General features: G+C 43.7%; 2 protein-coding genes across 5 annotated transcripts in view; one reads left to right on the forward strand and one right to left on the reverse strand.

Moving 5' to 3' along the window:
- The window catches only part of LOC100555440 (D-serine dehydratase), a 459,449-nt gene that overhangs the window by 424,292 nt on the left and 19,558 nt on the right, over positions 1 to 15,599 (forward strand). The window lies entirely within an intron of this gene.
- The window catches only part of krba1 (KRAB-A domain containing 1), an 80,105-nt gene continuing 72,569 nt past the window's right edge, over positions 8,064 to 15,599 (reverse strand). For all 3 annotated transcript variants that reach the window (XM_062957776.1, XM_062957775.1, XM_062957777.1), the window contains exon 25: positions 8,064 to 14,715. In XM_062957776.1, the coding sequence (XP_062813846.1) occupies positions 13,847 to 14,715 (869 nt within the window). In that variant the 3' untranslated portion in view covers positions 8,064 to 13,846. The remainder of the gene's footprint in view (positions 14,716 to 15,599) is intronic.

A 15,599-nucleotide genomic window follows, 5' to 3' on the forward strand; every position in this document is an offset into this window, starting at 1 on the left:
GATAAGATGCTAGCTAGTGATTCATTCACAAAGTAGATAGCATCCAGAATACAGTTTCACAGCCCTTTTTATAGATAAGCTGGCATATTTTATTTTATATATTTATTTCTCACATTTATATCCCGCCCTTCTCACCCAAAGGGACTCAGGGCGACTTACAAAACTGGCCACAATTAGATACCCATACAAACCAATATAAAACAGCACATAAAACAGTTAAAACTATTAAAATACATTATGAATTAAAAATATACATTTCAAACATAAAATCAGATCCATCCTTCCTCATGCTTTGTCCATAGTTCAGTCCGTGTCATCTTCTGCAGCCAAGCCTCTAATTCTGACCAGTCACAGAGAGGGTTTTGGCTCACTGGCCAGCTTGGCTGGGATAAGGGATGATTAAGTGTTGATAAATAAGATTCCTTTTACTGAACAGGAAAAATAACAAAGTGATTGAGGGCATCTCTGGCCCTACCCAAGAATGCTATTGTCTTTATGGGATGGACATGATCTGGCCCATTAAGGGGGCTGATCTGATGGTCCCAGATCCCAGAGAAACAAAACATCATATTCTGACATAATCATGCTAAATGACAGAGGTTGGGGTTTGGCTGTAGACATTCAGATTCCTTCCGATGCGAGAGGTCCCATTCATCAAAAGTGTGGGTGGTGAATGGCTCTTTCCCCAAGGGGCGAGGGAGATGATTTCCCCAGCCTGAATAGAAGTATTGTGTTGCAATGTCCAGGTAAAGTCCAACAATATAGGTGAAACTGGGAACTTGATGAGGAAGTTCCCAGTTTAGTTTCTTTCCCACAGGCTATACAATTGTGTGGGATGCAAGACATCTTTGGGTTCAGGAACATGGTTTCCCCCAAAGGGAAGGAATGGGGATCTCAGGGGCATAAAACATTAAGTTAACACAACATATAGGCCAAATAGGAACACATAAGGAAAAAATGGAGTGTTAAGGGCAAATTATGTGCATGAGAGACATGGTTTTCCAAAGTCAGGCTTCCCAGTAAGTCTGAGAAAGATGATGGCAAGGTATCTAAGGAGTGCTCTTTGCCTTTCATTGGGTTAGTGCTCCGGCAGGCAGCAGAGAGCGAGAAAAAGAGAGAAAAAAGAGACTTTAGTGAGCGGTGACCTGGCCCAGGTAAACTAGGTATCCCAAGGACCCGGGGCTGGTTTTCTCATCCAACAACATGGAAGCATTGAGGTGGGTGCTCCTGAGATTCATCTACACTGTGGAATTGATGCTGTGTTGCTCGTAGGAATACAAACAAGTATTAAGGTCAACATGGTAGAAGAGCAGAAGTAATATAGTAATCGCAATATTCAGAGACGGCAGAATAAAGGAATCTAGTTCCAAGTGGTCCAAAGTTAATGGGTCTTCAGAGTGGGTTTCTGCAATGGTTCCGAGGTGTCAGGCTCCATCCACGCTATCAAGGTAGGTCTCAATGAAGGAAATGCAACATTCCGACTTAATGAGGGCACAAACACTCCCTTGAATTACACTCTGCAACACTATTTTTGTTCCTGGGTTCTCAATGTCATTTCTTAATTGGGTCTGTCATAACAACATGGGAAAAGTTCATCAAACTACTCAATCTTGACTCATTTTCAGGGAGGGCCACCTCAGCCTTATTTACGGTTGCCTTCAAAGAGCCATTGAATCCATGGATGGAGAATGCCTAGATACAGAGAACCAACTATAATTGATTTACATAGTGGTTGGTCCTCTTTAGGTTTTCCAAATTTGGGTCCTTGTACATTTTGGAATGACAACTTCCATCAGTTTTGTTGTTCCACCCTCCGGATTGGAGATGATGGGAATGGCAACCCAATAGCCCTTGTGGCTCTAAGGTTGGGGAAAGGTTAAGCAGTGGTTCTCAACCTGTGGGTCCCCAGAAACAACTCCCAGAAACCCCAGCTGTTAGGATTTCTGGGAGTTGAAGGCCAAAACATCTGGAGAACCACTGGGTTAAAGGATGTTTTAAAGTCAGGCATGCTATCTACAAGTCTAGTATCTCAACCAAACCCCACTCTCCCGACTAAACAGAGCAAACCGCAGCCTTCCAGGTGTAAATTACTGCATCACAACCCCTACCAGCTCTAGTCCTGATGTCTAATGATTTATTTCTGTTATGTATTTGCTCTGTTTCTACCCTGCCTTTCTCTACTCCAAAGGGGACTCAAGGCGGCTTACACGGAGGCAATAATTCAGTGCCTTAAAAACATATAATACAGACATTGAAATTAGATTAAAACAGACATATTGTTTTCTGCTTATTCATTCAGTTGCTTCTGACTCTTGGTGACCTCCTGGACCAGTCCAGGCCAGAGCTTCCTTTCAGACGTCACCACCCGCAGCTCCTTCAAAGTCAAGCCAGTCACTTCAGGGATATGGTCCATCCATCTCGCCCTTGGTCGGCCTCTCTTCCCTTTTCCTTCTATTTTCCCCAGCATCATGGTCTTTTCCAAGCTTTCCTGTCTCCTCATGATGTGGCCAAAATACTTCAGCTTTGCTTCTAATCTCCTTCCCTCCAGTGAGCAGCCACTGGGCATTATTTCCTGGAGGATGGACTGGTTGGATCTTCTTGCCAAGGTCCAAGGCACGCTCAGGATCTCCCTCCAGCACCAGAGTTCAAAAGCATCTCTCTTCCTTCGCTCAGCCTTCTTTATGGTCCAGCTCTCGCATCCATAGGTTACTATGGGGAAGACCATGGCTTTGACTATGTGGACCTTCATTGCCAGTGTGGTGTCTCTGCTCTTCACTATTTTGTCAAGGTTGGCCATTGCTCTCCTCCCAAGAAGGAAACCTCTTCAGATTTCCTGGCTGCAGTCTGTATCTGCAGTGATCTTCACGCCTAGAAAGTCTGTCCCTGCCTCCACGTTTTCTCCCTCTATTTGCCAGTTATCAATCAGTCTGGTTGCCATGATCTTGGTTTTCTTGATGTTTAACTGCAACCCAGATTTTGCACTTTCTTCTTCCACCTTGGTTAGATGGCTCCTCAGCTCCTCCTCACTTTCAGCCATCAGTGGTATCATCTGCATACCTATGGTTGTTAATGTTTCTCCAGATTTGGATTTTTCAAGCCCCGCATGTATGTCACATGATGTGTTCTGCGTACAAGTTGAATAAGTAGGGTGAGAGTATACATCCCTGTCGTACTCCTTTCCCAATTTTGAACCAGTCTGAACAGACATATTAAGACATTAAAAAACATTACATTAAAATCACGCCATCCATGATGACACTATGCAATATGATTTTTGTTCCTAGGTTATAAATGTTGTTTCCTAATTGGTTCTATCAAAAAAACATAGGAAACGTTTATTAAACTGCACAAACTTTGTGTCTGTGAGAGGGACATCCTGCAGTACATTTTGCGATCGTTTTCATCATTGAGTCTCAACCCATTGAACCTAGTTTGTGCCAGTATCAGCAGAGAAGAGAAAGAGAGGGGTTTCGGTGCAGCCGGAGACTGTTATTGAGGAAGAATAATAAGCAGACTTCCCACGGAAAGAGGCTTTGAGTTTACCCTTAAGAGAAACTGTTTTCTGTGAGAAATTCAGAGGTGGTAACTTTGCTCATCGAGTTAGAGCTCCCTGTTTTATGCTCCATGTCAATTCATGCAGCCTTGTGTCTTGAGTCTTGTCCTTGCTTTTGGGTATTTTTGGGTATCCAGTTCGTGTTCTGTGATGTCTCAGAGACCCTTGAGCCATGACCCCGCAGCCATCTTAGATCAAACTGAATAGGATATGGGTTTTTCCCAACTCAGCAAGATTCCATTCCATTCCAGATGTCCCCTGTTGACAGTTTGGTGCCAAAGCTAATTACGGAAGCCCTTGAATCGGAGCCTGATTCCCCGGACAATGTTGTGTTTCATAGAAAGTTGTTTCTCAAAACACACCGCTTCCAAAAGGAGTTTCAGAGACGAAGTGCGAGATTAGCGAAGAGAGAGGATTATAATTTAAACCGGTTCCCTTGAGAAGATTCAGGGAGGCTTACATCTGGCAGGTTGTTGTCATTAGTCCGTTTCCCTTGGGAAAATGTGGACTCAGACACCTGGTTCGGGGAGTTTCTGAACTTCCATAAAAGTCCTGGGCACAGGCTACCCGTCGCGGTGTCAACGTGACAGTTGGAAAGTTAACATCAACTCTTGTTTCCTGTGAATCTCAGCGGCCTGACAGCGCACTACTCTCGAGTAGACCAGCCGTTGCGTCCCGTTTCCCTGCCAAGACTAGACTGCGTTTCGGTTCCACCACGACCAACCTTGCCTTGCCTTGCTTTCTTGCCTTGCCTTGATTCCCTGCATTGGATATTGAACCTGGAACTTTCTTGAGAGACCTTGCTTTATTCCCTACTCAAACTGCTTGAAAGTCTGAGTGTGTTTCGGTTTGGATTTAAAAACTTGATCTCTAATACTGGACATTAAACTTTATATTACTGGACTATATTTGACCTTCCCTAAAAGGACTATTGCTGGACTATATACTCTGCTTATTTTTGTTTGATTCCTTTATTGCTTTAATAAAGATATTAGATTGTTTATTGGCCTCTGTGTTGGGTTCCAGTGCTCATGCAGCCTAGAGGTGTTACATGTTCTTATATAGTTTACATTCCTGCTCCAGCCAAGTTCCTGCCTTATGTCCCAGCATTGATCCTGTTCCTTGTACTAATCTTGGAGATTTGTCTCCCGCGTTCCAGTTTGATCCTGTGCCTTGGACTAATTTTGATACCTTGTTTGGACTAATTTTGATAATCCTGTTTGGACTCTGATCTTCTGTGTGACTTTTATAGACTCTTGCTTTAAGATTCTCAAGTATTTTGTTCCTTGTGGACGTAAATCTTATTTCATTGACTTTGGACTTTGATTGGCTACTGCTTGCATATAATCTTCAATCAACAGCTTGCTTTGCTTGTATTCTGGGGCTCCAGTGTGGTTTTGAGGCGCCTCTGCAGCCTAGGGGTGCAGCAGGACTGCACGGTTAAACAGAAAATAACACTTCCAAACCAGGAACAATTTTGTCACATAGTGTTCTTGTTGTTACTATGATTGTCATTATTATTGTGTATCCCTGCTACCTTTGCAGCGATGGACCAAAGCCAACAGCCCGCAGAAGGGATGTCACAGGTGCCGGCATGAGACCGCGTCACCTGCATTTACTTCAATGCACTTTTGGGCAACAAATGGGTGGGAAGCGTGTGGAAATGCCACTTGAGAGGAAATGCCACTTGCCAGTGCCCAAGGAATGTGAAGAAATGTCTTGGCGAGGCGCCTGCCATTTCAACAGCCCTGCAGACGTTCTAGAGGTCAAAAAATACCACATTGATTAAAGTGCTTTGTTTAAAACTGTCATTTGAACAGACAAGGAGCCAGGTAGACATTCAAGAGGTTCAGAGCTTTGCATAAAACCAGTGAAAAGGTCAGGCAGAGATTTAAGTGATGGACCCAAAGGGGAACGTTGGGGGATTTGGGGAAGGTACGATTTTCCCATTTCATTCTGGAAGTTGTAATCCAAAAAAGAGGAAGTTGAACTTGGGAAAGTATTTTTGGGGGGACTACAAATCTCAGGTTTCCCAGGCTCAATACAGGATTCTGGGGCTTGTAGACCAAAAGGGAAACTTTCCTGAGCCTCAATCCCATTTGAAACTTTACTTAACTAAGCCCTAGTGCTCATGCATGTTGTATGTGTCAGAGTAATTTGCAGCGCAGCAGTAGATGGAGTCAGTGGAACGCAGAACGAAGTGACATCCAGATACTTTGGTAAAACTATATACAAGTTTTCCTGAAAGCAGTAATAAAGACAAACAGACTTGAAGACAATGGACACAGGACTTGACTTCTCAGCAGACAGCAGAACAGAACTGAACTGATGCAATCAGTAAAGCATACACACTTGTGTCTGGACACTCCCCAGTTCATCCAATGCTTTTGGTTTACCCCAAGGAAGCGTTCTTGCACCGACCTTGTTTAACATCTTCACGAACGATCAGCCACAACCACCACTCACAAAGAGCTTTATATATGCTGATGACCTTGGCCTTACAACACAAGCAAAAGATTTTGAAACAGTTGAAAACCAGCTCACCAATGCCTTGAAAGACCTCTCCAGCTACTACAAAGAGAACCACCTGAAGCCCAACCCTGCCAAGACACAAGTGTGTGCTCTCCACCTACGTAACCGCGAAGCCAACAGGAAACTGAAAGTTACTTGGGAAGGCCAAGAGCTCGAACACTGTTTCCATCCTAAATACCTTGGTGTCACCTTAGACCAAACACTAACATATAGGAAACACGGCATGAACACCAGGCACAAAGTAGCTGCACGCAATAACATCCTGCGGAAACTGACTGGCAGCGCATGGGGTGCAGACCCACAAGTAATAAGAACATCAGCCCTGGCCTTGTCTTTCTCAACTGCAGAGTAGGCCTGTCCTGTTTGGCACAAGTCTGCCCATGCAAATCAGGTGGACATAGCACTGAATGAAACATGCAGAATCATCACAGGATGCCTTAAACCTACACCTGTTGATAAACTCTACAAGTTAGCTGGCATTGCCCCTCCTGACGTGCGACGGGAAGTTGCTGCTAACGGTGAGAGAAATAAGGTCGAACATTGTGAAAGCCACCCACTGCATGGCTATCAGCCTCCTCCCACCAGACTCAAATCAAGGAAGGGCTTCATGAGAACCACCACTCCCTCCTCTTGATGTTCCTCCAGCAACAGCAAGGGTGTCTCTCTGGGCAGCTAAACCAGGCAATCCCAACTGGAATGCCCCCCCCCCCCACGAGGGTGTTCCTTCCTCCAGGGGCAAACCAAGAATGGGCAACTTGGAAGTCCCTGAACAGACTCAGAAGTGGAGTGGGCAGATCTAAAGACAACTTGGCAAGGTGGCACTACCTGGAGGAATCTTCCACCTTGTGTGACTGTGTGTGATGTCTCATGGGCCATGTAGTCCTGTTCCCAGTACTATTGTGGCAGATGAAGAGGAAAACTTTGGTTTCCCACCGATTCAGCCAGAATCGGAGGCCCTGCACCTGCAGGATGTTTGCCCTCAAGAAGTCAGCCAAACAAGCCTTGGGCAGAATTCTCCCCCGTTCTCTCGCCGGGATGATTATAATCGAGATAGAGGCGCTCGGGAGGCGAGTCGCAGAAGCGCCAGGATCGCTGCCAGACAATTAGCTGATTAAGCCTGTTTCCCTTGGGAAATCTTAAGGAGTCTTGCATCTGGACACAGTTTGGGTTTCACTTCTTGTTCCCCAGGGAAAGTGTTCCTTGGCGGGAAAACAAGATCCTATATAGCTATTTCCCGCAAGGGGGATCCTTGCGGAGTCAATTCGTCAGCTACAGGAGAGAGATCGTGTGTAGACTACGCTACTCCAGTTCCTTTGTTTCCAGGACTTTGCCACGGATCTTGTTCCAGTTTCCAAGCCAGCCTTGTTTCCCGGACCTCGCCACGGACCTCGTTCTTGCTTCTTGCCTCTTGCTTCTTGTTGCCTTGTATCAAGCCTTGTTTGCCAAGAATCCAGTTTGTTTCTCAGCCTTGTTGTCAAGCTCCATTGGATTAAAGGACCTTGTCATTTCCCCACACTTTGCTTGGCAAAGTGTGTGTTTCGGTTATTGGATTACAACTTTGGACTCTAATATCTCATATTGGACATTGTTTTCCTGGACTATATTTGACCTTTCCTGAAAGGTCTACTTCTGAACTTTATTCTTCACTTGTTTTTATTGACTTTATATATTCCTTTAATAAAGATATTAGATAGAATCTGGCCTCTGCGCATGGTTATTGGTGCTCCGTAGCCTGGGTCTTGACACTGTGGAGCTGAACAAACAACTCCGCACATGTCTGCTTGCCCACAATGCCCTGCCTCATGCACGGAGGAGGAGTTGTTTAAAGCTACGGACAATGCGGTTGCTGTTGCCCGCTTTTGGTCCAAAACTATTTAGTTGCTTGTGATTTCCTTTTTTTTCCCCCCCATCATTTTGAAATGTATTTGTTGTACAATGCTTTTGACACGAAATAAATAAAACTCCCCAGTTCCAGCCACACATTTATTTATTTATTTATTTATTTCCAATATTTCTATCCCGCCCTTCTCACCCAAAGGGACTCAGGGCGGCGTACAATTGGCAACAATTCGATGCTGATACATCATTAAAAACAACAACATATAAAAATATATTACAACCAATTAAATACAGTATAAAATATAAAACATATGCTTAAAATCCGTTCGTCCAATATCCTCCTACTTTATCCATATAACAGTCTGGGTCGTCTTTGACGTCATCACAGCTTCTCAGTAATTAAGTCTTTCCAGACTATAGTACACTCTGGATGATGCAATCAGTTTGCCATACAAACCAAGACACAAATTGCATTTAAACACTATCAATACACAAATCCCACATTAACTGTATGCTGGGCTTTAGCTCAGCAGGTTAAACCATCAGCTGTAGTAAAATCTTGTCAGTCGAAAGGTTGACAGTTTGAAGCCCACGTCAAGGTGAGCTCCTGGCCTTTAGCCCAGCTTCTGCCTACCTATCGATTTGAAAGCAAAATGTGAGTAGATAAATAGATACTGCTTAATAGCAGGGAGGTATTTTAAGGCACCCATAAGGAAATGCCAGAAAAATGCCAGCGATTAGATCAAAGGAGGAAATTACAAAGCAAGCTCTTTGGTAAGGAGATGGAGCGACAGCACCCCCCATTCGCCGAAACCGAGCACAAGCCTAAGATGCTGAAGATGGGAAAAGCCTATACATACCTCTATCCATGTACCATTGACTGTGTTGTCAGCGCATAAACAGCATTGAATGTTTGCCGCATATGTATGTTCTCTGATCCACCCTGAGTCCCCTTCAGGGTGAGAAAGGTGGAATATAAATACTGGGTCCGGGCTGTGGCGCAGGCTGGTGAGCAGCCAGCCAGCTGCAACAAATCACTCTGACCAAGAGGTCATGAGTTCGAGGCCAGCTCGGAGTCTATGTTTGTCTTGTCTTTGTTCTATGTTAAAGGCATTGAATGTTTGCCCTATATGTACATGACGTGATCCGCCCTGAGTCCCTTCGGGGTGAGAAGGGCAGAATATAAATACTGTAAATAAATAAAATAAATGTAAATAAATATGCGTTTTAATAGTGCATTTACCTCTTGTTTTATGGATATCGTACCCTGCCTTGAGCTGCATGCAAAGCCACTTATTATTATTATTATTATTATTATTATTATTATTATTATTATTATTATTATTATTACGTAAATACCATTATTTTGTCACCTTGTACTTCAGTCCGAGTGGTGTCAAAAGGACCCCCATTCTGTAAAAGTTCTGCAAAATATCAACTTGGATTTGGGTTCAAAGTAGCAGACTCTTAAGAGTTGGAGAAGATCCCAAAGAAGGCCATCCAGTCCCTTTTGCCAGGCAGGAAGACACAATCCAAGCCCTCCCGACAGATGGCCATCCAGCTTCAGCTTAAAAATCCCCAGAGAAGAAGGCTCCACATCACGCCAACCAGAGGCTCAGCTTTCATTATTTTTCTTTTATTATTCATATATTTATAGCCAACTCTCACCACCAAGGTGTAAGGTACATTAACAACGAGACATAGGAACAAAATCCCAATATAAAATATCTTTACGGAATACATTAAAATATATATATATATAGAAACGAACACATCTTGGAAAATGTGTTTTCGCCTGATCCTCTCTTTCAGTCCTTCATGTTATTCCCCATTCACACAGGGATGGAGAGCAACCACCAGAACGCTTCACGGGTTGGGGATGATGGGAGTGGGAGTCCAATACGAATGGGAAAAATCACATTGGGAAAGAAGGCTGGGCTACAGCGATCGCACTGATTTTCCTAAGGCTGGATCTACGCTACTCGATATCCCAGGGTCTGCTTTGAACTGGATTATTTGGGTCTATACTGCCAAAAAAAAACATGTTATGTTCCCGATTTGGAAGTGTTATTTTTGTCAAATTGTGCAACTCTTAATTTGAAAATAGTTGTTCTACTCCAGAAACTTTGTTTTTGTGGCTGCCACAAAGTACTGTATATACTCGAGTATAAGACACATTTTCAGCTCTTTTTAAGGGCTGAAAAACTCCCCTCGGCTTATACTCGAGTGAGGGTCCTCATTGGCTTATACAGTAGAGTCTCACTTATCCAACATAAACGGGCTGGCAGAGTGTTGGATAAGCAAATATGTTGGATAATAAGGAGGCATTAAGGAAAAGCCTATTAAACATCAAATTAGGTTATGATTTTACAAATGAAGCACCAAAACATCATGTTAGACAACAAATTTGGCAGAAAAAGTAGTTCTATACGCAGTAATGCTATGTAGTAATTACTGTATTTATGAATTTAGCACCAAAATATCATGATATATTGAAAACATTGACTCCAAAAATGCATTGGATAATCCAGAATGTTGGATAAGCGAGTGTTGGATAAGTGAGACTCTACTGTATTCAAGTTGACTTATACAGTAGAGTCTCACTTATCCAAGCTAAACAGGCCGGCAAAAGCTTGGATAAGCAAATATCTTGGATAATAAGGAGGGATTAAGGAAAAGCCTATTAAACATCAAATTAGGTTATGATTTTACAAATTAAGCACCAAAACATGTTATATAACAAACTAGCTTTGCTGTGGCTTATGGGAATCCTTTGTTGGCCAGGTGGAATAGCAGTGAATAGCCTTGCAGTCTCAAAGCCTGGCCGTTTTCTGGAGTAGCTGGAGCTGTTTGTTGTATGAACATAGAGGCATGGATGAGGGGTTGTGCTGCCAAGTTTAGTGCTTCTGGGATGTGTAGTTTTGTTGTTTTGTCCTAGGCCGAAATTTCATTACCGTTTTATATATATACATTTGACAGAAAACGTAGTTTAATGGGCAGTAATGTAATGTTGTAATTACTGTACTTACGAATTTAGCACCAAAATATCATGATATATTGAAAACATTGACTACAAAAATGGCTTGGATTATCCAGAAGCGAGGCTTGGATAAGTGAGATTCTACTGTACTTGAGTATACAGTAGAGTCTCACTTATCCAACACTTGCTTATCCAACGTTCTGGATTATCCAACACATTTTTGTAGTCAATGTTTTCAATACATCGTGATATTTTGGTGCTAAATTCGTAAATACAGTAATTACTACAAAGCATTATTGCATATTGAACTACTTTTTCTGTCAAATTTGTTGTATAACATGATGTTTTGGTGCTTAATTTGTAAAATCATAACCTAATTTGATGTTTAATAGGCTTCTCCTTAATCTCTCCTTATTATCCAACATATTCGCTTATCCAACGTTCTGCTGGCCCGTTTATGTTGGATAAGTGAGACTCTACTGTATACGGTAATCAGAGTTAAGCAGTTTTATCTTAAATTAGTTTTATGTAAATATTCAAAAACATTTAGCCTCAATTAATAGAATTTTATTGGTATCTATTTTTTATAATTTATCAGTAGATGCTACATTTCCCACCCTTGTCTTATACTTGGGTCAGTAAGTTTTCCCAATCTTTTGTGGTAAAATGAGGTGCGTCGGTTCATATTCAAGTATACAGTAGAGTCTCACTTATCCAGGTTTCACTTATCCAAGGTTCTGTATTATCCAAAGCAGTCTGCCTTTTAGTAGTCAATGTTTTTGTAGTCAATGTTGCAACGTTTTGGTGCTAAATTCGTAAATACAGTACGAGTCTCACTTATCCAAGCCTCGCTTATCCAAGCTTCTGGATTATCCAAGCCATTTTTGTATGTTTTCAAAATATCGTGATATTTTGGTGCTAAATTCGTAAATACAGTAATTGCAACATAACATTACTGCTTGTTGAACTACTTTTTCTGTCCAATTTATTGTATAACATGATGTTTTGGTGCTTAATTTGTAAAATCATAACCTAATTTGATGTTTAATAGGCTTTTCCTTAATCCCTCCTTATTATCCAAAATATTCGCTTATCCAAGCTTCTGCCGGCCCGTTTAGCTTGAATAAGTGAGACTCTACTGTACAGTAATTACTACATAACACTACTGAGTATTGAACTGCTTTTTTCTGTCAATTTCTTGTAAAACATGATGTTTTGGTGCTTCATTTGTAAAATCATAATGTAATTTTATGTTTAATAGGTTTTTTTTTCTTAATCCCTCCTTATTATCCAAGATTTTCGCTTATCCAAGGTTCTGCCGGCCCGTTTATCTTGGATAAGTGAGACTCTACTGTATATGGTATGTTGACCTGGTTGAGACTCTTATCATGAGATATTCATTGGAAAACGAGAGGAAAATGTGCTGCTGTCAGGATGATGTCCCTCGGGCAAAAACAAATGACATTTATAACCCAGGAACAGAAATTGTAGTACATAGTGGTGGGATTAGATCTTGGGATATGGGGAAGGGGCTGCGGCGACACAATTGGTTAAACCCTTGTGCTGCTGAACTGCTGACCTGAAGGCTGGCAGTTCAAATCCGCGGGATGGGATGAGCTCCTGCTGTTAGCTCTAGCTCCTGCCAACCTAGCAGTTCAAAAACATGAAAATGTGAGTAGATAAATAAGTACTGCTTCGGTGTGAAAAGGCAAAAAGACTCTCCAAGCGGTCATGCCAGTCACGTGACCATGAAATGACAACAATGTGTGGCACATTGTAGCAAAGCACTGAATATTTGCCTGTGTGTGTTTATTTACTTACTTACAGTATTTATATTCCGCCCTTCTTTCTCACCCCAAAGGGGATTCAGGGCAGATTACAATAAACATATATATATATATGGCAAACATTCAATGCTCTCAAACAACATACAGACACACACAGAGGCATTTAACAATTCCAGCTTCACGATTCCGGCCACAGGGGGAGCTGTTGCTTCACCGTCCACTAGTGGCTGTACTTCCTCATTCCTTTCCGGCATATTGCTGGCAGTTTTATGGTGCTGTAAATTAGTTAAATTAGCCTCCCGCATAAAGCGTACCTAAATTTCCTACTTGACAGATACAACTGTCTTTTGGGCCGCATGGGTCAACAGCAAGCCGGGCTATTTAATGGTCGGGGGCTTAACCCAACCCGGGCTTCGAACTCATGACCTCTCTGTCAATAGTGATTTATTGCAGCTGGTTACTAGCCAGCTGCGCCACAGCCCAGCCCAATTTATATACGGTAATCTGCTTTGAGTCCCCTTGGGGAGAAGGGCGGAATATAAATACAGTGTTATTGGTGTTATTATTATTATCATTATCAACATCATCATGTTGGATTATGGTTGTATGTGTATGAAATGTAAATCGAGTGTTTTCTGCTGTTAGGCAAGAGTGTGTGTTTCAGTAATGAAACAGTTAACAGCAGGCTAGTTTTGACTGACAGCCTGTTGTGACTGCTATGACCTATCAGGCATGATTTCCGGCTTTGGAGGTCAGGAACTTCCTTCGAACTGAGGAATGTGCTTTCTTATCTCTGTGTGTGTTGAGCTGGTGCTTGCCGAGGCAAGAGGCTGAAGAAGAATGTCAGCTCAGAGCGATGGCTTTTGCTATGCTTTGTAAATATGTTTATAGATATTGAATAAATGTCTGGACTTCAGACTACGGATGTGTTTGAGTCTGACATTGAACAGAGGAATTGGTGTGATGGAGGATTGCAATTCATCAGGGTGCTGGAGAAGATGATTGATGGAGGTTGAAGAAACCCCACACAAGATGCAACCTGACCTCCACACTGACACATCATTATGTAGATCCAGCCTAAGAAGCCCATTCCAAATCAACTGTAAACAAGCAGCCAGTTCTACCCATTCTTCGAGACCCTACCGCAGCACAGCCTCATGGGTCGTGTTGTTTGCTGTTCCCTGCACCCTGACACCCGTTGAGGCACCTTGGTCCTGTCAAAGGATCCGGTCCTTTAGAAACCCTGCTGTCCCTGTCACTTAAGGAGTTGCACGCCGTCGGTTGCCGCGAGCCGTGGGGAGGCCGAAGGCAGCAACAGGAGGGTCGGGGGCCGAAGAACGAGGGGTGTCGGAAGGCCGAGAAGGGGATCCTGTGGCGCCGGGAGAGCGAGGGGCAGGCATCCGGAACGAGAGTGAGTGGAGCCCCGGCGAAGCTGAGCGGCCGCGACCGGGCGGCTTGCAAGAGGGCCGCTTTGTCCGCGAAGCGCAGCAGGCGGAAGACGAGCGGCCGGGGCCTGGAGGCGGCATGGACCCTCCGGGCGCTCTCGATCTCCAGGGTCGTCCCCAGCACCGGCGGGAGGAGGGTCCGGCGCAAGAAGGAGACGGCGTCACCGCCCTCGGCACCCTCCGGCAGGCCCAGCAGGCGCAGGTTGTTGCGGCGGGAGCGGCTCTCCAGCGTGCGGCAGCGGGACTCGGTCTGGCGGGCGTACTCGAGGAGGCTGCGGTTCTCCATCCGCAGAGAGGCCAGCTCCAGCACCCAGCCCCGGGCGTCCTGCTCCAGCCGCTCCAGGTGGCTCTGCAGGCGGGAGACGTCCCGCGACACCGCGCTCATGTCCGCCGAGAGCCGGCCCAGCGTCTCCGACAAAACGGGGCCCAGCTCGGACCGCTGCCCTTCGCCCCCGTTTCCCCAACGGTCCTGGGACAGAGACGAGTCGAGACACCTTTTCTTCGAAGAGTTTCCTGGCTCGGTTCGGGGTTCAAAACTGCTGGACGTCACCACCGAAGCTGGGCTGTCGTCGGCCCTGGCTGTAACGAGTTACCAGAGTCAGATTGAAGTAAACATGCATACAAACAAACCAAGCCTTTCCCCCTTCCCTTCACTTCTCCGTCCTAGCTCTATCTTCCAATTCGGTGCCCCTCTGTTCCAAAACTATCTTGTTTTCCAATACAATTCTCCTGAACTTCCCCGCCCTCTTGTTGCCAACTGAGATAATGATGGTACACTAGAGTCTCACTAATCCAAGCCTCGCTTATCCAAGCCTCTGGATAATCCAAGCCATTTTTGTAGTCAATGTTTTCAATATATCGTGATATTTTGGTGCTAAATTCGTAAATACAGTAATTACTACATCGCATTATTTCATATTGAACTACTTTTTCTGTCAATTTTTTTGTATAACATGAAGTTTTCGTGCTTAATTTGTAAAATCATGACCTAATTCGATGTTTAATAGGCTTTTCCTTAATCCCTCCTTGTTATCCAAGATATTCGCTTATCCAAGCTTCTGCCGGCCCGTTTAGCTTGGATAAGTGAGACTCTACTGTATTTAAATGGACACAATACAGGCAGTCCCCAAATTATGAACAAGATTGGTTCTGTAGGTTTCCAGATGCCGGAGGTTGAATTGGTTGAGACTCAATGGGATATTCATTGGAAAACCACAGCAAAATGTGCTTGCAGGATGTTCCACAAAAACAAAGTTTAAAAAACTTTATTGGACACCACTCTGAGTCCCTTCAGGGAGATAGAGTGGAATATAAAGTAGTAGTAGTAGTTGTTGTTGTTATTATTATTATCCATGTTTTTATGATAGAAGCAATTGTTGTAGCTCTGCAAGCAGTAGAGGATTTTTCTGACATGTCTGAGGATGAGGGGTTTGATGGGTTTCAAAGTGATGAGTCTGTCAGTG

This window comes from Anolis carolinensis, chromosome 6 (assembly GCF_035594765.1).
Source record: "Anolis carolinensis isolate JA03-04 chromosome 6, rAnoCar3.1.pri, whole genome shotgun sequence".
Classification (NCBI taxonomy): domain Eukaryota; kingdom Metazoa; phylum Chordata; class Lepidosauria; order Squamata; family Dactyloidae; genus Anolis; species Anolis carolinensis.